General features: G+C 42.4%; 2 protein-coding genes across 4 annotated transcripts in view; one reads left to right on the forward strand and one right to left on the reverse strand.

Moving 5' to 3' along the window:
* The window catches only part of NEK9 (NIMA related kinase 9), a 38,242-nt gene extending 22,577 nt beyond the window's left edge, over positions 1-15,665 (forward strand). Inside the window, exons 16-22 of the mRNA XM_080657813.1 lie at positions 389-550; positions 4,202-4,372; positions 5,335-5,394; positions 7,963-8,171; positions 9,254-9,415; positions 11,185-11,397; positions 13,007-15,665. Of these exons, the coding sequence (XP_080513939.1) occupies positions 389-550; positions 4,202-4,372; positions 5,335-5,394; positions 7,963-8,171; positions 9,254-9,415; positions 11,185-11,397; positions 13,007-13,129 (1,100 nt within the window). The 3' untranslated portion in view covers positions 13,130-15,665. The remainder of the gene's footprint in view (positions 1-388; positions 551-4,201; positions 4,373-5,334; positions 5,395-7,962; positions 8,172-9,253; positions 9,416-11,184; positions 11,398-13,006) is intronic.
* A 2,392-nt stretch (positions 15,666-18,057) lies between these two features.
* Positions 18,058-26,005, reverse strand: ZC2HC1C (zinc finger C2HC-type containing 1C). Of its 3 annotated transcripts, none has more exons than XM_080672393.1 (3): positions 25,927-26,005; positions 23,650-24,988; positions 18,058-18,891 (listed from the first exon to the last, which is right to left on the reverse strand). In XM_080672393.1, the coding sequence occupies exons 2-3, from the start codon at positions 24,967-24,969 to the stop codon at positions 18,628-18,630; spliced, it is 1,584 nt and encodes a 527-aa protein (XP_080528519.1). In that variant the 5' UTR covers positions 24,970-24,988; positions 25,927-26,005; the 3' UTR covers positions 18,058-18,627. The 3 variants fall into 3 exon arrangements, with proteins under 3 accessions (XP_080528519.1, XP_080528518.1, XP_080528520.1); XM_080672392.1 differs by having other exon boundaries at positions 25,865-25,962; XM_080672394.1 differs by having other exon boundaries at positions 18,060-18,891; positions 24,153-24,988.
* Between the last annotated feature and the right edge of the window lie 221 nt (positions 26,006-26,226).

Here is a 26,226-nt window from a genome sequence, read left to right on the forward strand (position 1 = left end):
TTTCCACTAGCACCCAGTATATTCTCATTAACAAATTAAGGTATTCAAGTAGATTGGTAATTATAAATGCATAATCAATACATGCCTTAATGAGAATGTCACACTTAAAATGCAGACAACTACCATCTGTAAATTTTATAAGGTAGTACCCATTTTCTATATTTTAAATACAATATTAGAGAGAAAATAGAATATTGAGTCACTTCCTATCTCTAATTGGCCATAGTTCTATATACCTCCTAGGTCCAGGATCGTGTGGCTAGCTTTGTATTTGTGTATGTACTCTTAACAACCAGAAGCTAGTCTGTGGAACTCTGTATTGGTTGCTTTTTCCCTCTGTTCCATTGACCCATTTGTGCCTGGTTATTTATTTTTGCTTCTCTCTCAGAGCGAGGCCGGCTGCTGACCTTTGGCTGCAACAAGTGTGGACAGCTGGGTGTTGGGAATTATAAAAAGCGTCTAGGAATCAACCTGTTGGGGGGACCCCTCGGTGGGAAGCAAGTGATCAGGGTCTCCTGCGGTGATGAGTTTACCATTGCTGCCACTGATGGTGAGTCTGGACGTAGCCTTCCAAGCTTTTTGGACCGATGGCAACGTTTCAATTCTTGGTTGGGAAAGAGGTGAACTAGTTATTTGTGAAGCTGGATCATATGTTAACCTTTTAATTTGTGTTGAATTAGTGGCCAGTTGTTGTGCATGTGGAGCGTCATTAAGTTTTCATGTGTTCAACATAGTGATTGTTTTAAAAGATCAGATTTCTAGATAATGTCAGGTTAATATTCTAAGTCCCTGCTTCTTTTACTTTAACAAATTTGATAAAATGTTTTAAGAATTATTAAATAGTTATATATACTTTGTCCAGCACCATATGGGTTTCAATAAATGTTGGCTAGGGCAGTGGTCTGCAAACTCATTAGTCAACAGAGCCAAATATCAACAGTACAACGATTGAAATTTCTTTTGAGAGCCAAATTTTTTAAACTTAAACTTCTTCTAACGCTGCTTCTTCAAAATAGACTCACCCAGGCCGTGGTATTTTGTGGAAGAGCCACACTCAAGGGGCCAAAGAGCCGCATGTGGCTCGCGAGCCGCAGTTTGCCAACCACTGGGCTAGGGGACTGGAGAAGAGAACAACATAATTTGACCTTATTCCTTGACATTGGGGTCAGCTGCCACTGCAGTGATGTCTTGAAGGACTGTATACTGTGTCTCTCAGTTTTCTGAACTGGTCTCACTGAATTTTCTTCCTTCCTCTCATAGCTGTTTCATATTCTTGCTGTTATCACCACTTCTCTTTTGTACTGCCACTTCTGCTAGTCTTCATTTCCTTCCCTTTTTCTTCTGCTTTCTTTTTCTTCTCTTTTTTCTGACTTCCTGTAATAGTACCTTTTGAACTTTTTTAATTTTTGTAGCTACTTCATTCTTGAGACTGGTAAATAAGTCACATTGCATCTTTTTGTTTTTTTCACTCATTTCAGCTTTTTTTTTTTTTTTTTTTTTGGTGTTGTTCATGCCCTGAGATGTCTTTGTTTTCTTCTAGTCTACCTGGTGTATATACATAAAGGATCCAGGGAAAGTGTCAGATTAGTTATCTGTTATCACCATATTAAGTGAACCAGCTATCAGAGTGGCATATGAACCTTCTCTGCTTGTCCTAAAACAAGGGATTTTAGGAAGCAAACTGTTTAGTCAGACTAGGTAAGTGGAAATGTTATCTAGAAAGACAGGGTCAAGATGTCTCTAAGGATTAAATTTAATGCAGCAAGTGCACAGGGCCTCAATGTTTCTTCAGTAGATCTGTGTACTTCATGAGTTAAACTTCAGAATGAGGGAATAAATTGGATTCTGTGGCTAGGCATATTACCTCTAGACCAACGTTCCTGTGCTCTTCTAAAATGTACTGATTGCCTCATTCACACAGCAAACAAATTCAGTGCCTGCTATGCTCCAGGTCCTCTTTTAGGCTCTGAGAATAGAGAAGTGTGTCTCAGGAAGGCCCTGTCCTTAAGGAACTCACATTCTACGAGGGTAGGAGAGATACCCATATAAACAGAGTAGTTCAGGCAGGTAGGTCAGGTGCCATGGCAGTATCAAACTCCTAAGCCCTGGAGTGCCTGGGGCTCAGTCCTTCTGTCTCTCCACTGTCTTCCTTTACTCTCTAAGTGAGCTCATTATCTTAAATCCCCCCTATATGCCGATAGCTTTATATGAACACCCCTTATCTCCACACTCAACAGCCTCTCGACTTAGATGTCTGAAGATAAGAGGGCTCTATAGCCTAGTTTTCCTGGGTCAGTCCTGATTCATGCCTATAGTCCTGGCTTAATCATTATTCACACCCCCTTTTAATTCAAAACTGTCCTTATTTGGATAAGAAGTTACAAGCATCTCAAACAAACTTACTATATTCAAAATCAAACTTCTTATTTTCTGTACAAACCTGTTTCACCTACAGCCTTCCTGTCTCAGTAAATGGCAGCTCCACCCTACACCCCATATCTCATCCATCAGCAAACCTACTAATTATCTTCTGATTATGTCCAACCACTTCTCAGCAGCTTCACTACAACTGGTCTCCCTGCTTCCATCCTTGGTCCCTTATAGTTGTTTCTTCTCATGGTAGCCTGAGTGATTTTTTTCAAATACCTACTATTCAGAAGTTCTAATAGTTTCCTATCTTGATCAATAAAAATTAAAGTCATTACAATGGCCTGCATAGGTCCTACATGACCAGGACCCCAGCCATCTCCTGATCTCTTCTCTGACTACCGTCCCCTCTTACTTTGCTCCAGCTGCAGGGTCTTTCTTGTTCCTTGTTTGAGGTGCTCACGTTACCTACAGGACCTTTGCACTTACTGTTTCCTCTGCCTGGAAAGCTCTTCCCCTAGATAGCCATATGGCTCTCTCTTCCTTCAATCAGGTCTTTGCCAAGGATCAACAAGTATTTCTCTGACTATTCTATCCTATATAATAAAAGGCTAATATGCAAATCGACCGAACAGTGGAACAACTGGTCGCTATGATACGCACTGACTACCAGGGGGCAGATGCTTAATGCAGGAGCTGCCCCCTGGTGGTCAGTATGCCAGAAGCCAGGCTCACGGTTGGCAAGCTCAGCAGCGGTGGCAGGAGCCTCTAAGGATGTTTGACTGATGGCTTAGGCCCGCTCCTTGTCAGTTGGACATCCCCCAAGGGCTCCCAGACTGTGAGAGAGCGTAAGCAGGGCTGAGGGACCCCCCTTCCAAGTGCACGAATTGCATGCACTGGGCCTCTAGTCTAGTGGTCGGCAAACTCATTAGTCAACAGAGCGGCAAACCGCAGCTCATGAGCCGCAGTTTGCCTACCACTGCTCTAGTCTATATATATAAAAGCCTAAACGACCATCTGACCAGTAGGTCTGATGCACAATGACCACCAGGGGGCAGATGCTCCGACGGTAGCTATGACATGCACTGACCAGCAGGGGGGCAGACAACGCAGGAGCTGCCGAGCTGCAGTGATTTGGCAGCTGACACACCCGGAACCAGAGAGGAGGGAGCCTGATTCCGGGGTGCATCACCCAAGAACCGCCCTCTCACAATCTGGAACCCCTTGGGGGATGTTGGAGAGCCAGTTTCAGCCCAATCCCCGCAGGCCAGGCCAAGGGACCCCACTGGTGCATGAACCCGTGCACCAGGCCTTTAGTCTAAAGCAGTGGTTGGCAAACTGCGGCTCACGAGCCGCTCGCGAGCCGCGGTTTGCCGCTCTGTTGACTAATGAGTTTGCCGACCACTGGTCTAAAGTAGTAATACCTCCCTTTTTTATTTCCACTACTTTTCTATTTATCAGTCTTCCCCCACTAGTATGTCACTTCCAGAGGGCAGCGACTGTTTTGTTCACTGTTCACTGCTCTGTCCCCAGCACCTCAAGCAGTGCCTTTCATGAAGTAGATGCCCGGTAAATATTTGAATGAATGATCAAAAAAAGTTGTTGAATGAGTAGAATGAATAAATGACTGGATGGCAGTATGTAAGAATGGTAGTCATTTTCACCTGGGGAATATAGGAATTGTTTAGGCTTGTCTAGGGGAGTAAACAGCTTTCCCTTGTTTTGTACATAGTGGGGAAACTTTCTAGCTCTAGGGCATAAAGATGGGAAACCCAGAGTTGGGAAGCCAGAATTCTAGTAAACTATCTGCTGTTTAATGTGTGTTTTTTTCTAGATAATCACATCTTTGCCTGGGGCAATGGTGGTAATGGTCGCCTGGCAATGACCCCTACAGAGAGACCTCATGGCTCTGATATCTGTACTTCCTGGCCTCGGCCTATTTTTGGATCTCTGCATCATGTCCCAGATTTATCTTGCCGTGGCTGGCACACCATTCTCATTGTTGGTAAGGGTTTCACATGTGGGGGTTGAGGTGGCTTTGACAGAGGATAGACCTGCACCTAAGATACTGGTGGCTTCATTCTTAGAAACGGAAGTGTCCTAAAGAAAAGAGGCTACTTCTATAAGTCTTACAATGTCAATGATGCCATGCTAGTGGTAGAAACAGAACATTGTCACTTCCTGAGCTTTATCATTTGTCACCTCTTGACTATTTTAAAAATAAATTTTTTTATTGCTTTCAGAGAGGAAGGGAGAGAGAGAGAAGCATCAATGATGAGAGAGAATCATAGATCAGCCGCCTCCTATACACCCCCCACTGGGGATAGAGCCCGCAACTGTGCATGTGCCCTGACCGAAAATTGAACCATGACCTCCTGGTTCATAGGTTGACACTCAACCTCTGAGCCACACCAGCTGGGCATTTTTTAACATAACTTTGTTCTCTGCCTCCCTTGCCATTGAATTTGTTACTTCTAGTTCTCTACTAATGCATTTGTTGTGTGTTGATGCTGTTGTGAGAAACATTTAGTACACCTTTAAAAAGAAACTAAATCATAACTGCTTTCTGCAGAAAGAGTACTTTGTTATGAACTAAATTATATAAAGGCCTGCTGTGAAATCTATAAGTTCATTCTTTTAGATCAGTGGTTCACTACTTGGGCTGCACATTAAGAGTCTCCTGAGGAGCTTTTAGAAATCCCTGTCCAATTAAACCGAATCTCTAAAGCTTCCCAGATGATTCCAAAGAACAGTTAAGGAGAATTGCTACTTTATCTAGTGAATATAGTTAGAGTAGCTAGTGGTGCTTTGTTTATATTATTAATATCTAAAACAGTAATTAATTTTAGTTTATCTGGAGTGAGGGATAGCATTTATCTCCTAGATCAACTCCCTATCCTAGTCCTCCTCACTTTTTTCCTGCCTATAGCTGTATATAATGCTTAACTACTGAATTTTTCTCCTCAGAGAAAGTATTGAATTCTAAGACCATCCGTTCCAATAGCAGTGGCTTATCCATTGGAACTGGTAAGTAGCAATATTTTAGGTACCAGTAGTTTTGTGAGGTGTGAAACTTTGGGTTGGAATCCATACAGTCTCTCCTAAAAAAGGAAATGATCTTTTGGAAATGGGAATACAGTGATCAAGAGGGAGGATCATATTTTGGTGGGTTTCACAGTAAGTTATGACTTTTACATTGTGGTCAGAGGAAGAGTTCATCTTTGCCCCCACACATATGGAAGTAATTATGTGGCTTGCCCAATATTGTAATGTGACTTATGTATTGTCTTTTTCCTGACGATGCTTAGGGGCTACATATTCTGTCTACCCTGTATTTCCATGGTATTTCTAGGGGTATTCTACTCTATAGAAATAGTTCTTCAAAACAGGCCCTCAAAATTAAAAGTTGGCTAGACTTCCAGATGGTTAGGAAAACTAGCTTAAAGCTCTCTGGTCGTTTTCCTTTGGCTTCTTTGTTCTTAGTGCTGTGTTATTTGGGATCATGCCAGGAAACTGCATCTGTGTTTCTTTTTGGTTTTCCATTTGCTAGAGTACCTGTAGTCTTTGATGTCTCAGAACCTGGGTTCTGATATTTTGTGGAATCAAACAGATAAAAACCCAGAATAAAAGCAGATTACTCCTCCAAAAAGAAGTAGTTGAAAATCTGATCTAGAGTTGTTGAACTTTAGTTTACAGACATACGCACACACATTATACCTCTTATTAGACTCCTTTAGTAATTCATTACTCAGCATCTATTTGTGCATATTACTACCTGTCACAAATGATAAAATATCTTTTTGCAAAACACAGCTGTTCTATTGGAGCTTTGTTTTGCTGGAACAGTATTTAAAGGAAAAACATAAGATTAAAAGCACATGTCCATTGGCTAGAAAATGTAAACTACATAATGGCAGGGATTTTTGTCTTTTTTTTTTTTCCCAGAGAGGAAGAGAGAGAAACATCAATGATGAGAGAGAATCATTGATCAGCTGCCTTCTACATGCCCCCTACTAGGGATCGAGCCGCAATCCGGGCATGTGCCCTTGACCAGAATCAAACCTGGGACCCTTCAGTCCCCAGGCCGACGCTCTATTCCCTGAGCTAAACCGGCTAGGGCATTTTTCTCTATTTTTATTCATTAATTGTATCCACATTGCCTAGAAGAATGCCTGGCAAATGGCAAATGCCCAGTAAATAGTTGTTAGTTGAATGTGTTGTGATCATCCAATAGCATGTTATATAAGAGTGAAAATTAACATCTACAAATATTTCCATAATGTAAAATGTAAAAAGCAAGTTACAGCAGACTACATGTCTTATATAAAGTTCAAAACCCAGCAAAATAAATAACATACTGCTTAAGGATACATACATATGTCATAAAGTTGTTTTTCAAAGAAGAAATGATAAATACAAAATTTAAAAGTGCTTACATCTGGGTAGGAGGCGAGAGAAGGAAGGACTTCACAAAGCAGGCCGAGTGATATAGGTAATGTTCTAGTTCTGCACTGGCCACCGCTCTTTCTGCAGCAGTAACTATGTTCTGTATGTGTGCTGGCCAGTGTAACAGCCACTAGCCACATGTGGCTATTGGGCCCTTGAAAAGTGGAGACTGACAGAGGAACTGAATATTTAATTCTGTTTAAATACCCATATTACTTGGCTACCATATTGTAAAGTATAATTCTAGTTCTTCAAGTGGTAGATTCATGTGTGTTTTATTAGGCATCAAAACTTATAATTTAAAAATCATCTTATGTATATCTCAGATATAACGTAATTTTTAAAAACAATTTAAAACAAAAAGCAAGCTTCAGAATTATTTTGGCATCTATAGTTCTACTAGTTTAATAGGACTGCACTGGTCAGTATAGTTGTAGTCATAAACAGTCCTTTACATTTAACTTTAGAATAGACCATGCAAATTATCTTTTTTTAGCTTTAGCAAAATTTACTTTTTCAATTATACTTTTCTTTGGCCCATAGTAAAATTCAGTTTCATTTCTTGAGTATATATCAGCTAGTCTTCATTAAGGTAACTTGGAATATGCTTCATGATATAAAAGAACCAGCCGTCATATTTTTTAAATTCTTACAAATAGTTATCAAAGAATTTAATGACTGTAATGGTTGAAGACTTCTTCATTCAGATGTTTCCCCAGAAAGGGAGCTGGTGGTGAGTTTATCTGGCAACTTTAAGTGGTTTTTGGTTCAAATGTGAAAGAGCTTTGTATATAAGATGAACCTTTGTGGAGGATGCTGGAGTCTGGATGTATCTTTTAAAGTGTGGACGCTAGATTTGATGAGCTGTGCTTGGGGTGATTGTTCAGTTATGGTTTAGAACACTGATCATCTGCTATGAACATAGGGATAAGCAAGTTTGGAAAGAAGTAAATTATCATTATGAAGATACTGATATACAATACCTTGTGTAAAAACTAAAAAATTTAGTCCCAAATACCTGACTTACACTGTTGCTATTCTACTTCATGCAACTCTAGTAACCTCTTCCTAAGTCAGTGGGGCTATAAGGTGGTAAATCTTTCTTGCTGCATAGCAAAGTTGTCTATTTCTGTGCTGTGTATCTGTCAGTGGTTCAGAGCTCTAGCCCGGGAGGAGGAGGCGGCGGCGGTGGGGGAGAAGAGGAGGACAGTCAGCAGGAATCTGAAACTCCCGATCCAAGTGGAGGCTTCCGAGGAACAATGGAAGCAGACCGAGGAATGGAAGGTTTAGTCAGTCCCACGGAGGCCATGGGGATCAGTAGTGGGGCCAGCAGCTCCTGTCCTGGCTGGCTTCGAAAGGTAATTCCTTTGGTAGAGGTACCTTAAATAAAATATCAGATCCTTTGCAGGGACTGAAAAGGAGTTGTCAGAATCTTTCAGTTTCCCATGTCCTGTTGGAGTGTTTTGTAGCAGGCACCTGGGTTTCTCATTTCTACCTGAAACAGAATCACCAAATCTTGAATCCTTTTTTCTTCCTGACAAGAACAGATGCAAAATGTTCTCATACCTGTATTACTTAAATGAATGTAAATTAATACAGGTAGTTTTTGTAATCCATGTGCAAAGATTAAGCTTATGATTTTGTACTGTGGTTTGGGGCAATTGGAATGCTTACAATAGAGAAATGGATTATGAATGTTTAAGTGCAGACAGTAAAAATGTTAGAGTAAATTTATTTATATGGAAAGTTGGTTATAGCATATGGCTATGCATAAGAGGATAGAATAACACCTATGCAGTATGATCCCATTCTTTTAGCAAATATGTAATGCATAGAAGAATGTCTACTGTGAAGACTATATTAATTATTTTAACAGCGGTTATCTATGAGTGATGGAATTGCTGGTGATTTTTATCATCCCCCTTTGCCCATCTGTATTTTCTCATTTTCTATAGTGAACATTTATAGTTTGTGAAATTTTAAAATTTTTTTTACCAAAAAGATTAAATCTATATATTTACAGCTCCCTTATAATAACTTGATAACCAAACTTGATAGCTGTACAAGGAGTCTAAATGGAGGAAAGCAGTACACTGTACTATCTGAAGCATCAGCCTCAGCCTTTAGAAGCCTGGCAATTGGCCTCGCTAACATCACCTTAGAGCTTCCCAAGTCACTGACTCGCCTACGTAGAATAAGTGTGCTGGGGAAGCATGTCAGCACTCCAGACTCTGTTCTTGAAGTTAAATTCCTGTCACTGGAACTCCTTTGAGGAAGGGCTGACAGGTTGTGGACAGGTAGGGAAAGCTATGTCATAACCACAAGTGTCCTGACCCACTAGAGGGTGCTGATGTCACAACAGAGTGAAAGCTTATAGCAAGAAGGAAATTTGAGGTAAATGGCTCAAACAGAACTGATGAGATTCTCTCTCTTTACATAGGAGCTGGAAAATGCAGAATTCATCCCCATGCCTGACAGCCCGTCTCCCCTAAGTGCAGTTTTTCCAGAATCTGAGAAAGATACCCTGCCCTATGAAGAGCTGCAAGGACTCAAAGTGGCCTCTGAGGCGCCTTCAGAACCCGAGCCCCCAGTAGATGCCTGGGTAACTGAGTTTTTGCCTTTCAATCTCAACGAGATACAGTTGCTGCAAGCTCTGCCCAGTTCTCTTGGTTTCATTGTCTCCTCCTCTAGTTTCTTTGGTCTCCAGCTGCTCTGTATCAATTCATTATGCTGTCTATTTGGTAGTGCTTAAAGCCTCTACTACAGGGTAAACTGAATTGTCTTGGAAAAATATTCACTCTTTCACATTGCTGACAGGCAAACACTTTTCTATAGCAGAAAACTATCTTTTTTTTCTTTCTGCCTCAAAAGTACCAACATTGAAATTACACAATTCAAATCCAGTTTTTCACAATATTGGTAGGGTGGGTTGGAGGCTTTAAATACAAGGTGGGGCAAAAGTAGATTTATACTTGTGAGTACGTGAAGCACAGAGTATGTTCTTGTGTTATTTAGTAATTATTGTATTATTTTCCATACAAACAACTGTAAGCCTATTTTTGCCCAACCCTGTATAAGTAAGAAATAATGCTTAGGTCCAACGCATGTCATGTATACCTAACCTTGATAGAAATCAAATTGTTGTAAATACCTAAATAAAACTGTAAACCAGGGGTCATCAAACATTTTGGGCCAAATTATTTAAAGCTTTGTGGCCATATAGTCTCTTTAGCAGCTGTGCCACTCTGACATTAGCAGCCATAGATAATACATAATGAATGAGTATGCTTGTATGCCAATAAAACTTTACAAAAACAGGCAGTAGTCCTGATTTGGCCTATGGACTGTCTTATGCTAAATCTTACTATAAACAGTGTACTATAGAAGAAGGGGAAAAAGTTCAGACTAGCAAAATTGAAAAGCTCCCCAGAAGAGGTAATGCAACCTTTGAAACTTTAAGGTAAACCTTTAAATTCCTCTGTTAGTTGTTTTAGGAATCCTGTTTACTGAACACCTCTCACATCTCTTCTAAAGTGTGATCCGCTACATTTCATGCATATTGACCCTTTGGATCACAGTTTCCTCAGTGATTGGAAAGACTTGTTCCAAAGTAAATTATGCTTCCCCACCTCAGCATTTTGTTTATTTTTAATCCTCACCCAAGGATATTTTAGAAAAAGAGAGAAACATCGGTGTGAAAGAGAAATATAGATTGGTTGCCTCCCGTATTCACCCTGACTAGAGATCGAACCCACAACCTGAGTATGTGCCCTGAACGGGAATCAAAACAGCACCCTTTTCTGTATGGCACGATGCTCCAACCGAGCCACACTGACCAGTGCCCCATTTCAGCATTTTAAATGGGAAGATATCAGTACACTTTAAAACGTTTTCACAAAGTCTTCCAAAATAGATGGTTTTTTACCTTAGCATAATGGAGACTGAGGCAGAGTTCTCTTGCCCTATTATGTTAGGGCCAGGTGCTCTTGTAATCCTGGCTATTTTCTGTTTCTCTTGCATGGACTTCATGAGTATGTGTTTTATTATATATTTTTTAAAATATCTTTTTATTGATTTCAGAGAGAGAAAGAGAGAGGGAGAGAGAGAGAGAAAAACATCAATGATGAGAATCATTGGTCAGCTGCTTCTTTCACACCCCCCTCTGGTTATTGAGCCTGAAACCCAGGCATGTGCCCCAGCAGGAATCGAACCGTGACCTCCAGGTTCATGGGTTGACCACTGAACCACACCAGCCAGGCCTTATCTTATTATTTTAAAAGTAAAATCTGGTAGCACTTAGAGGAAATTTCGATTGGGGAACTGTGGCATCCAGGCAGAACCTACTGTGACCTCTCTCTCTCCACTCTTTAGCCACCTCGGCTGAATCCTACAGGAACATGTGCTGGGAAGGGAACACGGTTGATTCCTCCTACCTGTGCCTGCAGCACCCTGCAGGTAGAGGTTGAGAGATTGCAGGGTCTGGTGTTAAAGTGTCTGGCTGAACAACAGAAGCTCCAGCAAGAAAACCTCCAGATTTTTACCCAACTACAGAAGCTGAACAAGAAGTTGGAAGGAGGGCAACAGGTGAAAGCATTAAAAGAATAATTCAATTTCAGATTCTGTTTTTGAAGAATCACAGAAACAAAATTCCAAGGACCAACATATACTTACTCTTTTGTAAACGCTTACCTTTTAATGATGTAACTTTTTGAACTAACTCCAGAAGCCCTGGGCCTGGTTCAAGCACCTGGATTGAATGCTTTTTTATCACCTAACTTCCAATGTTTTTTGTTAGTCTTTGTTTTTTCTTTTCCTTCTTATTATGAAAATTTTAAATATGACAGTTCAATGAACACCCATATATCCACCATCTAGATTCAACTAGTTAACATGTTGCCATATTAGTTTCGTGTGTTTGTGTGTGTTTAGAATATGTGTGGGTATATATCTGTGTGTATTTAAAGTGTATTTATGTTTATTTTGATAAATCATTTTCAAGTAAATTATAAAAGTTACGACATAGCCTAAATTCTTTCTTACACGTATCCAAGAATAAAGACATTCATTCTGGATAATCACAATACCATTGTCACACTTAACAAAATTAACACTAATAAGCTCAGTTCTTATCCAGTATCCAGTTGATACTCAGATTTTCCCAGTTTTCCCACAGAAATGTCCTTAACTGTTTTTATCAGACCAGAATCCAGTCAAAAATCCCACATCACATTGTTATGTCTCTTGTTTCTCTTAATCTAGAGAATTCCCTTCACCACCATCACTTTTCCCCCCCATGGCATGACTTGAAGAACAGGGTCAGTTGTTTAACAGAATGCCCCACATTTCTGGATTTGTCTTGTTTTCTTGGGGCATTGCTTAACTTGTTCTTTTGTCATCCTGTCATTTCTGTAAACTGGAAGTTAGATGCAAGGCTCAGTTAAATTTAAGTTAAACATTTTTTTTAAATCCTCACCCAAGGATATGCTTACTGATTTTAGAGAGGAAATGAGAAACATTGAGTGTGAGAGAAAACATTCATTGGTTGCCTCCTCAAACCCATAACTTTTCAGTATGCAAGACGATGGGGATGCTTCAACCAACTGAGCCACACCAACCAGAGCTTAACTTAAACATTTTTAATAAAAATCCCTCACAGGTAATGCTACATGCATTGTTTTTAATGAGCCATAGTACAGCACGAAGTAGGATAGGGAAATTGGTTCAATCCTTGGCTTTGCCATTTAACAACGTTTTGTGTTTGGACAAATTACTTTGTTTTAATAAGCCCTGGTTTCTCACCTAAAAAAAAGAAAATAATACCACCTACTTTGTATAGTTGTTTTGAGGATTAAATGAAATAATGTCTATGAAAAATACTTTGGAAAGTAATGCTTGCTAGAGGTAAGCACGGGGGATTGGCATCTATAACCGACTGGAGGGTTGTTTGCCTAGGGCTCAGTTTTTAAACTGAGAGTTCTGAATCCCAGAAAATCCTGCTGTCTGCAACAAACCAGGACAGTTTGCCCTCCTACCTGCAGCAAATGCAAAAGGTAGACTTTACCTAAGGTAGTATTGTGAACTTCTCACAATACTCTGGCCACAAATCCCTAGAGTTTGACATTGAAAATCTAGTCCTGAACTGCCATGATAGGTAGCAGTAGTGTTAATGTGGAACTGTGTTTTATCTGGACAGATGGGGATGCATTCCAAAGGAACTCAGACGGCAAAGGAAGAGATGGAAATGGATCCAAAGCCTGACTTAGATTCAGATTCCTGGTGCCTCCTGGGAACAGATTCCTGTCGACCCAGCCTCTAGTCTCCTGAGCCTGTACAGCCTCCAGGAAACTGGGATCCAAAGAACTTCACAGCACACTTACTGAATGCAGAGCGCGCTTACCTGGCTTTGTTCACTTGCAGACAAGGAGCGCAAGGCGGAGGCTCTGAAGCACTTTCCACACACACTTGGAGAGTGGCATTGCCTATTAGATAGGATCTAGGAGTGGTTTTGTTTTGGAGAATGGAAGGGCCCCATGGCCCTGGCTTGGTCCTCAGTGACTGCCATAGCAACAGCAGCTCTGTACCTCATCTGGTGATCCCACCTTTGAAGAGGAGACACAATGCTCACCTTAATTTTGCTGGTAGCAGCTTATATCCCATTTATCATTTTCACCATTAATTGGAAGCTGCCTTGGGAATTCAACACCAGGCATTGCACCTCTGGGTGGAGGAGGGAAAAGTGTGAAGCTGGAGTGGGCTGGAACCAGGTGGGGCCCTCCCAGGGTCCTCTGTAGAGAAGTGAAGTGCTCTGAGCCCTCTCAGGAGTTCTATGTCCAGGAAAGACTGGTGCAGTCAGTCTCTAGGGCCAGTTTTCAGAAAGTTCAGTTACATCGTGCAGCTCAATGCTTTAGGAGGAAAAATGGGCTTCAATTGCTTTTCCTCTGAGGTTGGTTGAAATTTCTTCGGTGAGGAGTAAAGAAGGGCAGGTCCCTCCTCATCACACAGCTGGAGTGTCCAGCTGTGACCAGTGCAGGGTGGGCTTTCCTAGCTTTGGAAGATGCCTTTGAGAGATGAGGTGGATTAGAGAGAATTGAACCAGTCGGGCAGTAGGAATGGCCTTAGAGAAAACCAGGAGGGAGAGGAAGTCCTTTAGCTGCCTCTGCTTGCATGTTTGAGAGGGCCTGCAGTGACTGAGTCTTCTGCCCAGGCGGCCTCTCATGCCTCTGCCTTCATGGCTTTTACAATTCTGATCTTGACATCAGCAGCCCCATCCACTCCCTTTCTATATGTCTAGTCAGTATTTTCCCCCCCTTTGGTGTTTATGACGCCATATCAGTGAATCTGTATCATCTTTCCTACTTGAGTGGCCCAAAGCCAGCGCCCAAACCTGGTAGACCCTGAAGCCTAACAGAACAGGTAGAACCTGCCAAGTGAACGGAATTTGGCTGAGCTCCCTTCTCATCCCGTAGTCATGTCCTTATACTGGTAGACTGGAGCAAGCTGGCTTTCCCAAAGAAAGTGTCCTAGAGCGTTTGATGATTTTACTTAAGGGTGTGAGCTTGGTATCTCCACCTAGCCTTGTGCAAGGTTCACGGAGCTGCCTTGAAGAGTTTCACATCCTACCTTCCTAGAAACAGCTCCATTCAGTTTTATTTCCTTTTCCCTAAACCAAAACATAAATGTTTGATGTCTTTAATATTTTGGAAGGATCTGTGCAATGGAAATGTTGTCATTTCCCTGAAACTGATGATGTAAAGGCTGATGTTCCGGGAAAACCCCATAGCTGGGGATGGGCGACTCTGTCCAATGGGATCTTCTTTGGTTTGATGTTCCCATTGTTTTCTCAATTCTGGGAAGCCTAGTACAATGGTACTAATGTAATCACTGAAGCCTTTTCTTAAAAATAAGGGAAGGGGCCAACCCTGGATTAAGCTACAAATTCTAGGGACTTGGGGGTTTCCTATACACCCTAATAATGGGTTTTGGTTCATCATGTAAATGCAACTTCGATTTTTTTAAAGGACTGACTGGCCTTTCACATTCTTGTGTCCCTCATGCTTACCATCTCAGCAGGCCTGAGAGGCGGGTCAGTTTGGGTGTTAATCATGAGTGTTGCTTCTGCTATGGATCTGAGGAACATGGGACGTTGCTGAGACTGGGGGATGGAAGTGAGCACTGAAGGGAGGGTGAGACCCCCTGTCCTTGTTCCGGAGGGGAGTTACTCTCTAGCAGTGGAATGCTGTGGTCATTTTCTCTAGCATGTTCCCTTGGGAAACCTAGGTTTGCTGTGAATCTGGCTGCGAATCTAAATTCTGTGCCTTAGAAACAATTTGCACTTTCCCAAATTGTGCCTGGGACAGCTGTATTATTTTCCCCACCAAGCAGCTATGCAAACAGAAACCAGTTCAAAGGTAGCAGCCTTGCTTGTGAGGTAGCAGAAATGTCTTTGAATGGTTTTCTGTAATTCTCTACTTTTCTTCTCTATACAGTGCTGGGTGTTTTAAGTTTTCCGTAGTATTGCTTTTGAGTTACAGTATAACCTGAGTTATTCCTCTGCTCTGACATTGTTGCTGAAGAACTAGCTTATTGTTGGCCAGATGTTTGAAAGGTTGAGGGTGGAGTGGTTTGGCATTTCTATTTTAAATAAACATTTAAACTCTCAATCAGTGCTATGCCTTAGTAAGTTTGTGCATGGACCTTGTCACTGGGGATAAAACACTCAGATTCCAGGCCTTCGTGAATCTTAATTCAGTGGTCTGTAACAAACAATGCAAGGGACATTTGCACAGAAATAATCTTTGCCTCTTTCCAATTTCTTTTTCTTGCTAACAGAATCATTTCTGCTGCTACAGCTCCCCCCCCCAAAAAAAAAACACAAAAACTTATGAAATATAATGCTTAAAGTGCAGAGGGAGAATAAAATAAGCCATTAGAAGAGGAAGGATCACTTCTTGTACTTGCCTCCCTGAACACAGTGGGCTTTTTCAAGAGATAATGCCAGTTTATGTTTATAAAACTGGTTTCCCTCAAAGAGGGTGAACTGTATTTTGGTTGTGCTGGCATAGCACAGCCAAGTTACAACTTCTCTTGGCTGAGCATTTCCCTAGAGTGTAAAGCAAAAGCAGCCTTAAACTCTCATTTCATTTGGTTTGCCATGTATTTGGAAACATTCATAATAGACCACTCTGGAGCAAAGATGTAAATAATTTCTTCCAAAAAAGTATCCCTGGGTCTATAAAGAAGTATTATTCATGATAGCGTCAGGGCAGAGTGGGCTGTAGTCAGGGCTACAAAATATGTTCCTTCATGCTGCAAAGCCAAAAATCATTTATTGCTTCGATAACTAACTATGGAAATAAACATACTGATCACTAAACCTCATAGAATCATAACATTAGGGAGAAAAACACTGTATCACATCTCAGCTACCTCCTGTGCAGTTGTGAAGAGTGACAAGTTGATGACAAAAAGAAAATGCTGGCCAAAAGGTGCTGTGCTGCCTTAAATACACCACTGTTAAGCACTATGTTAGCATGTCTGCCCACAGTGAGTTACTATGAGATTTTTCCCACTGCTTAGCCTTTTGAACTTTATAACACATGCACTAAAGGTTCTTGGATGAAGTAGTATAATACATAGACTAACAAGCAGCATTTATTTCTCCACGCATCATCCTCTGCTACCCAGGAAGAGACTTAGAAAAAGGTTTCCAACCTCTTCCCTAAGATCAGATCAGGCTAAATTTAAAAGACTGCTATAATCAAGGCCTAAGCATGTTGCGATTGAAGGGAACGTTAAGACATTGATTATTGTTTTATTTCTCTGGCAACATAGTGAATGACCGCTTCCTGTGTCTCTAGAAAGCACGCTGCCCCCTACACACACACATTTATTCTCCCCGGAGGGCCCTGATCTGTGACCTTAATAACATTTATTAAAGCACGCTGCCCCCTACACACATTTATTCTCCCCGGAGGGCCCTGATCTGTGACCATGCAGGGATCCCCAGCCCAGTGCCTGTGGGGCCAGGCAGATAAGGCATATAAGTAGGGCTGTGGTGATCTGAATGCTCTCCCCTCTCAAGGAGCAACTGGTTCTGAACTTCATTCAATTAGTGTTATGCAGGGTGGCTGGCCTGGTGTTTCCAGAACTTCCAGTTATGTAAGAGATGCTCCACATCCCAGTTTTTAAATGCCAGGTTATATTTTTAGTGCTGTGCCAGCCAAATAAACTGTGGGGCAAAGCAGGCCACAGGCCACCACTTAGGAATGTTGGCCACAGCTCATTTTTGCCATCTATTGTTTTTACCATCAAGTATGAAACAAAGTGGACCTCATTAAACTTGCCTGGGGAATGTCTATGCTGGATTAAATACCCAGTGTGTATGTGAGGCTTCTTTAAGTGGCCAACTGAAAGCCCTGTTATGTGATACTTTTTTCTTTGCAACAGTTAAAAGCATAAAACAAGTCAATATATGCTGTTTTTAAAATACGTAAATTTTTTTTCAGCCTAGTGTCCTATAGCTTCACAGCTAGAGTCTTAAACTCACATTTCAAAGGGGATTGATCTGTTAGCCCAGCCACTCAGCAGAAGCTGCAGTGGAAATGAAACAGGAGTGGGTGGCCATCTGTCGTTGAGTAAAACACGGGTTTGTGGTGTGCCTAGTCCTCTTTGCCCAGGTCAGGTTGGGTGACTTTTTTCCAGTATTTTAAACTAATAATTTGAGTAAATGCTCTCAGGACAATGACCCTACTGGTATTATTTCAGGTCTGTTATACTAGCTGATACTACCCTGTCAGATATACCTCATCACTGCTCCCACTTGGCAAGCTGAGGACTCATTATTTAATTTTAAATCCCACAAACCCATTTATTGAGGGTCTAATTATAAAGGTTACTTGCTCTAGGCATGATTATGCACAGAAAAAATGAAAAAGATCTGGTACCCTTTCCTTCAAAGTTTGCTTTCTAAAAAAGAAGTTACCTGTGGTATAGTCAGCGAGGACATGTACATAGCAATGTACAGCTTGCTTTGATGATACATTTTGCTGCTTCATTTGAAATGCCATCCATCCAACTTACCAACCTGATATGAAACCAGAGTGCTAGCAATAGCTGAAACTGAAGTTTCTTCCCCTTCTCTGACATTAGAAAAGAACAACTACAGAGACATATAGTGTGTTTTCCCCCATCCCTACCTGTGATGTAGATGAAGGTGAGGTTCCCTTTATGACACAGTACACCATAGGGAGGATTTAGGATGTATTGGCACTCTAACCTTACATACTTTGTATTGGTTTTTAGCCAGAACCATGCACCAGGGAGGTCCAGGATAGACTTCCATTTGCCTTACAATGAAATCATATTATTTTTTTATGAGATATCATCTGGGTGACCTTGATCCTCTGACACCAACTCATCCGAATGAGCCAACTTCTCGCAAGAACAAGAAGAGTTAACAGGATCCACAGACAGATGCAGGCACTTAGCTTGCACAAACCACAAGCCAGCTTGTGAGAAGACAGCTTTAATGCAGGCTGCTCTCCACTCTTAACTGTCTTCACCCACCAGTTCTTAGGGCAATAACGTAAGGCACACCAGCCTGAGGTGGTAATTCAGTGGGAGGCTGAGGCTTCCTTCTGCCTCCTGCTGCTTAGCAGTGGGTTTCTCCTCCCTGGTTTCAGCTCTGCAGGTAGATCTGGGAGATGTAAAAATTCTAGTTCTTCCTGCTTTGCATCAAATCATTCTATTCCGACTTATTGCTCAAGCGAAGCAGAGCTTTCTGGAACTATTGAGGAGGTGTCCACTGTTGTCTGCTCAACTGGAATGCTTCCTTGGAGGCAGAGGACGGTTCTTGATGGTCTTACACTTGGGAATGTGCCGCTCAGCCACCTTGGGAGCAAAGTGACGGCTACAGTGAGGACACTGAATATAATCTGGATTTTCTGCAGGCAGGATGGGAGGCAAGTCTGAGGGGTTTCCACCTTTGGCAATTACCCGCTGGACCTCTCGAGCCTGGCGGAGGGTGCGGATGAAAGATTCATGCTTCTGTCTCCAGTTGCTCTTCCGTGGAGCTTCAGCCTATAAATAGAAGGCAGACCAATTATTCAACCTGGCATTTATTTCATCTCCTGAGTCTCCACTAGAATGATGGTAAGGAAACAGGGTGTTAATCCTGACTTGCCTGCATGGAGGCATTTATACGGAGGGCCTACAAAGGGGGATGAGTACCGAGAAGCAAGCCATGATCCCCAGCAGAGACCTGGAGAGCCTCAGGGCTGGAAAGTGCCAGGACCCCAGGGCTGCTATCCCACCCTGCACATCCACACCCTCACAGGAGAACAGGAGTCTATTCTCCGGAGAAATTGAACCCAACAGGTGTCAGATTCACGAAATCCAGGCACGGGGAAAAGGGTTAATCTTGTGGCTGAAAATAGGGAGCAAGTACAAGTGTACATGATGAACTGCAGAACTGTCAGCCTCCTTCCCTCACTTGCTCCCAGGGTGCTAAACGCACAGCACCTTCTTAGGAGACTGAAGGGTTCTCTGGATGCGCCAAGCAGGCAAGAGAAAAGCCATCAGACGCTGGCTCTGGGAGACAGCAATTAAAAGGCTCACTATTTGATAACCCTAATATAAAGGTCCTTACTCAACAAGCCCAATTAAGCTTCAATATGAATAGAGAGCCAAGTATCCTATCTAATAAAGAGGGAATATGCTAATTGACCATCACTCCATCACAAAGATGGCTGCACCAACAGCTGAAGCCAAGTTCCCATAAGGAGCCTTAACGAGCAATCAGCAGGAATCTGAGGCTATGCCCTCCCCCGCCCCCATAGGGCTTGACAGGGGACCTCAGGCTGCATCCCCCATCTGGCAGGGCTTGACAGGGGACCTCAGGCCACGCCCCCCGTCCTGGCGCCAGGCCAGGGGACCTGAGGCTATGTTCCCTGCCTGACGGGGCTTGACAAGGGTGGGACTAGCCAGGTCTGGATCTATCCCAATGAGCAGGGGGGCTGGCCGGGTCTGGGTCTCATGCGATTTTGAGGCGCATGTGGGTGGGCGGGGACTTGATTCTGGGTCCCATGGTGTGCCCCAGACTCTGACAAGAGGAAGGTATTCATATACATTTTACTAATTTTCTTTCATCTCTGACACTTCTATTATAGAGAAAGGGCAAATAGCAATATTAAACTATTTCCTCTAATTAATCCCCTTTTAATGTGCACGAATTTTGTGCACTGGGTCACTAGTTACCAGATATTTGAGTAAGCTCGAACATGAGAGAGACCAAAACAAGTATACAAGCAAACACACACACACTCAGGAAGCAGTTACAAAGCAGGTACCAGGAAAACATTTTTTAAATGAAAAACCATAGTATCAACAAAGGAGTATTAGAAGAAATTATGTCCATAAAACAAGAAGAATATATACACTATGAATAAGGAACAAAGAACCAGAAAGGCCTGGCAGGTATGGCTCAGATGGTTGAGCATCATCCCATACACCAAGAGGTCACCTGTTCGATTCCTGGTCAGGGATCAATCCCCAGTAGGGGGCATGCAGGTAGCAGCCAATCAATGTTTCTCTCTCATCAATGTTTCTGTCTCTCTCCCTCTCCCTTCCACTCTATCTAAAAATCAATAAAAATGTTTTAGAAAGAACTATTATGAATTAAAACTGGTAGCTGAAAATAGAAATGTTGCAAAAGAATGTCAAGAAGATTATGCAGAATGGGAAAGAAAGATCAAGATGGAAAGTAGAAAATATAATATTAAAAAATTAGAAACTCAATCCAGGAAGTCCAACATCTGGCCAATAAGCATTCAAAACACACACACACACACACACACACACACACACACACACACAACAAAGAAGGCAAGAGGAGGAAATTATTAAAGAAATAATACAATAAACATTCCTCGAGTTAAATGTCACTACTCTTGAGATTGAAATAGCCTACCAAGTATCCAACATAATCATTATAAGATCAGAATTTCAGAATTTAAAAATCCTGTAAGATTTTAGAAAAAAAAAGAAAAAACAAAAACAGAATGGTTTCCTATAATGGAGCAAAAATCAAAATGGCATCAGATTTCTCAACAGTAACATTGGATGCTAAACACTAGTGGGAAAATGCCTCAAAAATCTGAACAGAAACTCATTTTCCACCAAGAATTCTATACCTGGCCAAATCATCAATCAAATTGTAAGGCTATGACATAGATATTTTCATTCATTCCAAGACAATAAAAAATATGTCTCCCATGCATCTTTCTTAGTAAGCTTCCACAAGGCAAGGAGTATAGCAAGAAGAAGGAACACACGGATACTGGAAACAGGGGACCCAACGCAGCGGAGAAGCAAAGAGAAGTCCCAAGACAACAGGTCTGCACCAAGTGTGGAAATAACCAGTGCAGACTAGAGCAGGAGGAAAAAGAGTGGTCAGAGGAAGGTTTCCAGAATTTAAAAAATCAAACTGATAGATTGTGAGAGGTGTTTGAACAATTACAAAAACTTTAGCAGGTGTCTGACATCAGATGAATCATTAAAAAAAAATTTATAGGATAAGGTACATTTGAAAACATGAGTCAATTATTAACTCCAGGTGCATGTGGGCAGGACAGAATTTGTTCACTCATCAGTGAACAAAATATATGTGGTTATTATAATGTAAAAGCTGACCACTGGTTTAACACAAAATTGTAATTCCACTACAATGGCAGTACACATGGTTATAAAAATGTATTCAAATATTTGGACTAAAATAAAACCAATCTTAAAAAGAAGGCAAGTGATGCAACATCATTAATGATGAATACTAGGAAGAGGTGTTATCAAAGAAAAAGGAAGGCTCCATCAGGAAAGTCTTATTGAAATAGACAAGAAGGCAAGAGAATCCGTGTTGGAGGTGGTGTCCAGGAACTGAATTAGAGAAAAGTTTGTCACCATATGATACTTATATTCTTTGTTGTTTTGACATTTTATTCAATTAGCACAATCACAAAGTACCAAAATGTGGCCTCTGTGCTCAAATGCTTATGGTCCAGTAGAGAGACAAGAGGTATGAGTATACTGAAAATTATGTGAATATTAAACGATATAAGAAAAATCACCTGTTCTTCTGAATACACTAGAAGAATGAGAGGGAGACACAAACTACTCAGCTTCTAAGGGCACAAACTTTGGGAATAAGACAGCATATTCCAAGGAGGGGAGTGCATCTCAATGAGATCCTTTCTGCCTTGTTGTCCTCAATGCAACATATTCCCCCAAACTAGTTTCCACAAAGCAAGGGTATCTGATCTCAGACACCCAAATTTTTTTTTCTTTTACACCAAGCAACCTACAGGGCTGCTGCTTCAGACACCCAAATCTTTTGCTTCACTGCTACTGTATTTAGGAATTTAAGAAACACAAGATTCTTTTACATTCTGGCCAGAAATAAACCACTATAGTAGTGCCCTGGCAGATAGTTCAGTTGGTTAGAGCATTGTCTCTATACACCAAGATTGCAGGTTTGATCTCGGGTCAGGACACATACAAGAATCAACCAATGAATGCATAAATAAGTGGAACAACAAATCGATGTTTCTCTCTCTCCCTCTCTCTCTCTTACTCTTCCTCCCTTTAACCCTTCCTCTTTCTAAAAAAAATAATAATTAAAAAAAATGAAAACAGAATGACTCTCACATGTTGCTAGAATATTAAAGCTGGATGAGGCTTTCAGATCATGTGATGCATAGCCCTAACTGGCTTGGTTCAGTCGAGCATTGGCCTGTGGACTCAAGGGTCCCAGTTTCGATTCCAGTCAAGGGCATGTACCTTGGTGGCAAGCACAACCACAGTAGGAGGTGTGCAGGAGGCAGCTGATCGATGTTTCTCTCTCATTGATGTTTCTAACTCTATCCCTCTCCCTTCCTCTCTATAAAAAATCAATAAAATATATTAAAAAAATAAAGTGATGCATACCACATTCACTTTATCCCCCTATTAATATTTTTCTTTAAATTCATGATTCTTAGAAATCAAGGGCATAATATATTGTAATTTTTAACAAACACTAAAACTACTAAAGTAAAAAAATGTTTGACAGCATGCCACACTTTGAGAAACACTCATTTACAAAATAAGTGGCATAACCTTGACAGGGTGGTAGTTATTCACGGGGCAATCCCCTCCAGATCTAATGGTCCAAATGTGCCAATGAAGTTCCCCTAAGCTTATCATGGAAATGTTAATTTTGTTTCATGTATTTTACTTAGAAGGTATATAAAAACTGAGCTAATCTTGAAAAAGTAGATGTGGTTACAGGAGTAGTAACAGTGTCTAATCTCGGAAGGTGGCAAAGTATATTGCAAAGTGAAAGAAATTCTCTCAAGGTAGTGAAATGCAGAATAGTTTTTTTCTTTTAAATGTTCTAAAAGTAAATGTTTATCACTTTTATAATAAAAGAGTGATAAATTATATGAAAGTGATAAATTTCCTCTAGATATCCTGGGGCGAGGATTAACCACAACAAATGACGAGATTTTGGAGTCATTCCAACCCAGTTTTATATTCTGACTCTGCCACTTAAAGCTGTGATCTCAAGCAAGTTGACCTCTCTGAGACTTGATTTTTGAATTGATAAGAGATCATGAAATCCTCACGTTTGTGGTAAGGGTGGTATGAAACTCCTGTTCTCAGTAATAACCAATAAATGTTAACTTTCATTTTCTCCCTTTATAACAATTAAATTTTTTCATAAAAAACAAACAAACACCATAAGAGGATATACCAGGCCCTTACAATGATCCCCACTCAAGGTCAAATCCATAAGGTCCTTGTTACCTTGACTGAGGTTGATCCCTTCCAGTTCAAGTACTGCTCTAGTTCTGTGCCCTTGGCCCGGGCCCTGGAGGAGTCAAACACTTTCCTCTTGGAACCCTGCATCCTGCTGCAGACGTTGGAGTGTCTCTCCAGCCTGAGCAAGAGGAAATTGCGTCCACAGTGGCTGCATTTGCCCAGTTCTGGCTCTTCAGTGGAACAGCTGGAACCTGAGGAGTGTGGTGCCCTAGACAAGTTAGAATTGCTGGTGGACCCTGGCAAAGCACTGCCTGGCGCTTCTGTAGGCTGAGAAAACTTCTCCTTCACCTGCCCTGAGGCTTGGTCTCGGATTTTGTCATTGTTTGCCACTAGTCTTCCCCTTCTGAGCTTCTGTATCCCATAACCAGAGAACTGGAATGGACTACAATTTTCTTGAGACCGTCCCCAAGTTCCATCCTCTCCACTGAAGACCTCCTTAGAGCCATACTCTGGGGAGAAGACAGGTCTGTAAGTGGTGTTGCTATTACCTTTAAGTCTCCTCCTGGGGAGTGTCAGTCTCTGTAACTCTCTTTTTTCATTTTCCTCAGCCTGTTCTTTTTCCTTCTGGATCCTTCTGAGTTCTTCTTCTGTCTTCTTCAGCTTTTCCCGTAGAAGCGTCTCTTTTCTTCGGATTTCCTCCTCTAAATTCTCCCCTGCAGCTTCTAGTCTTTGGATCTGCATCCACTCAGTCCGGTTGGGGTTTGCCATGGTCCTCTCCTCCTGCCTGGCAACAACAGTACCAACCACAGATGAACTGGCCCAGTTCCTCAAACCAAAGCCGCTGTATGAAAACTCCCTTGGCTCAGGGGGTCTTGAAGAGACGTTTTGGTCCCCATCCATGCCAGTCTCACCTGTACTATGAGACTTCCTGTGGAACACAGGTTTCAGTGGGTATGCCCGATCCACTCCAACTCGCTTCTTTGTAAAGGGAATGAACTCATGGTTATTTGCTTTGGGATACCGGGACTGAGGGCCTGATGAGTAAAACAAATCCTTTGCTTGGCTCTGGAGATGGCTTTTTGGATCTTGCTGGCTGAGTCCAGCACGGTGGGGATAGAAGTAGCTCCCAGCTTTCTCACAGGTGTTCCGTTTGGAGTGAGTGTAGAGATGATTCAGCGTCAGCTCTTTGTTGCTCAAAAGCTTCTCCTGGGAATTATTCCTCAGGTGCCCCACTGAGGACAGCTGGGGAGAGTCACCTTTTTCATAAGGGTCTTGCTTACTTGAGTGGAGCCCGGAAGTTTTCGTTTTATTATACGGGAGCATCACACCCACAGGCAGAGGTGGTGCCAAGTGGAGATCAGCCATTCAGGGTCTGGATTGAAGCCTAGACGAGATTTAAACCAGATACAGGTGAGCAGTTTTTTCTGAGGTTCACCTTGGTCATGAAAGCAAACTGTTTCTACATTTGTCCTTCCCACGTTTTCCTTTAAGCATTTTAGGGACAGTGGTGCTGGGTCTGCTAGAGCTTTCCTTCAGTAAGCATTAGGTGAGGGTTTATTTTGTCCTGTGAATGCTTATTTGCTCCTGGAGACAGAAAAACGAATGTGATACAGGTGTTCCTGCCACCTACCTTTCCCCTATCCCAGTACCAGCCTCTGCTGTACACAGGGATGCTCCTGGCATACACAGTGTACTCCATAAGGGTGCAAAGAGCTACTGGAAAGAGCTATTGGATTGGAAGTCAGGTTTTAGTTCTGTAACACAGGACAAGCCACTTCCCCTTGCTGGCTCCCATTTTTCCACCATAAACTGAGGAGCTGGCTCAGTTACATGACTGTAATTTAGGGACCTTAAGACTACAAGTCCAGCCCCATCATTTTACAGGTGAGAAAACTGCGGCCCGGAGGTGACTGGCACACAGAGCTCTCAGGGCTTCCCTCCTGCTGGGTCCGTGTGCTCAACTCCAAGGAGCAGGGCAGCCGCACGGGGCCTGCAGCAGGTGCCTGGCTGTCAAACCCTCACCCAGGGAGTCCCAGCGGCGCAGCGACGGGAGGTTAGTAACCTGAAAAGGGGGAGGGGGGGCATCTGACCCGACCGCCGCGGTTTTTAGGTCCGGAACACGGAAGTCACATTCTGTCCTGGAGGGTCAACCGGGGCGTCCCCATTGGGGACTCCGCTTTGGAGACAAGCCTTCATTTTGTCCACTGGGCCCTCGGGAGGGCGAGGTGCTGATCCCATGTCTCCCCGCCCTTCCGCGTACCTGAGGCTCTCAGAGACAACGCCAGCTCAGGGAAAATCCCAGGACCAAACCCCTCCACTCACCGCCCGCCGCGCTCTCAGCTGGCCCCTGTTATGCCCGTTGCCTGGAGACGCGAGCGCGTGCGCGCGCAGCCCCGCCTCTGGCCGCGAACGTCGTGGGGTGGGGTTTGGGGGGGGGCGGCACGCACAGGCACAGTCAGAACACGATGGGGCGTGGCCCGGGGAGGGCTGCGGTCGGTTTGACTGTCCCTTGACCCCGTGTCCCGCCAACTCTGCTGCTTCGTGCCCTTGGGGAACAGGGGAGAGGATGGGAGAGGCTTTTCTGGGGCTTCGTCAAAAAACTTGTATTTGTCTGAGAGCAGT

This window comes from Plecotus auritus (assembly GCF_963455305.1).
Source record: "Plecotus auritus genome assembly, chromosome: 1".
Taxonomy (NCBI): Eukaryota; Metazoa; Chordata; class Mammalia; order Chiroptera; family Vespertilionidae; genus Plecotus; species Plecotus auritus.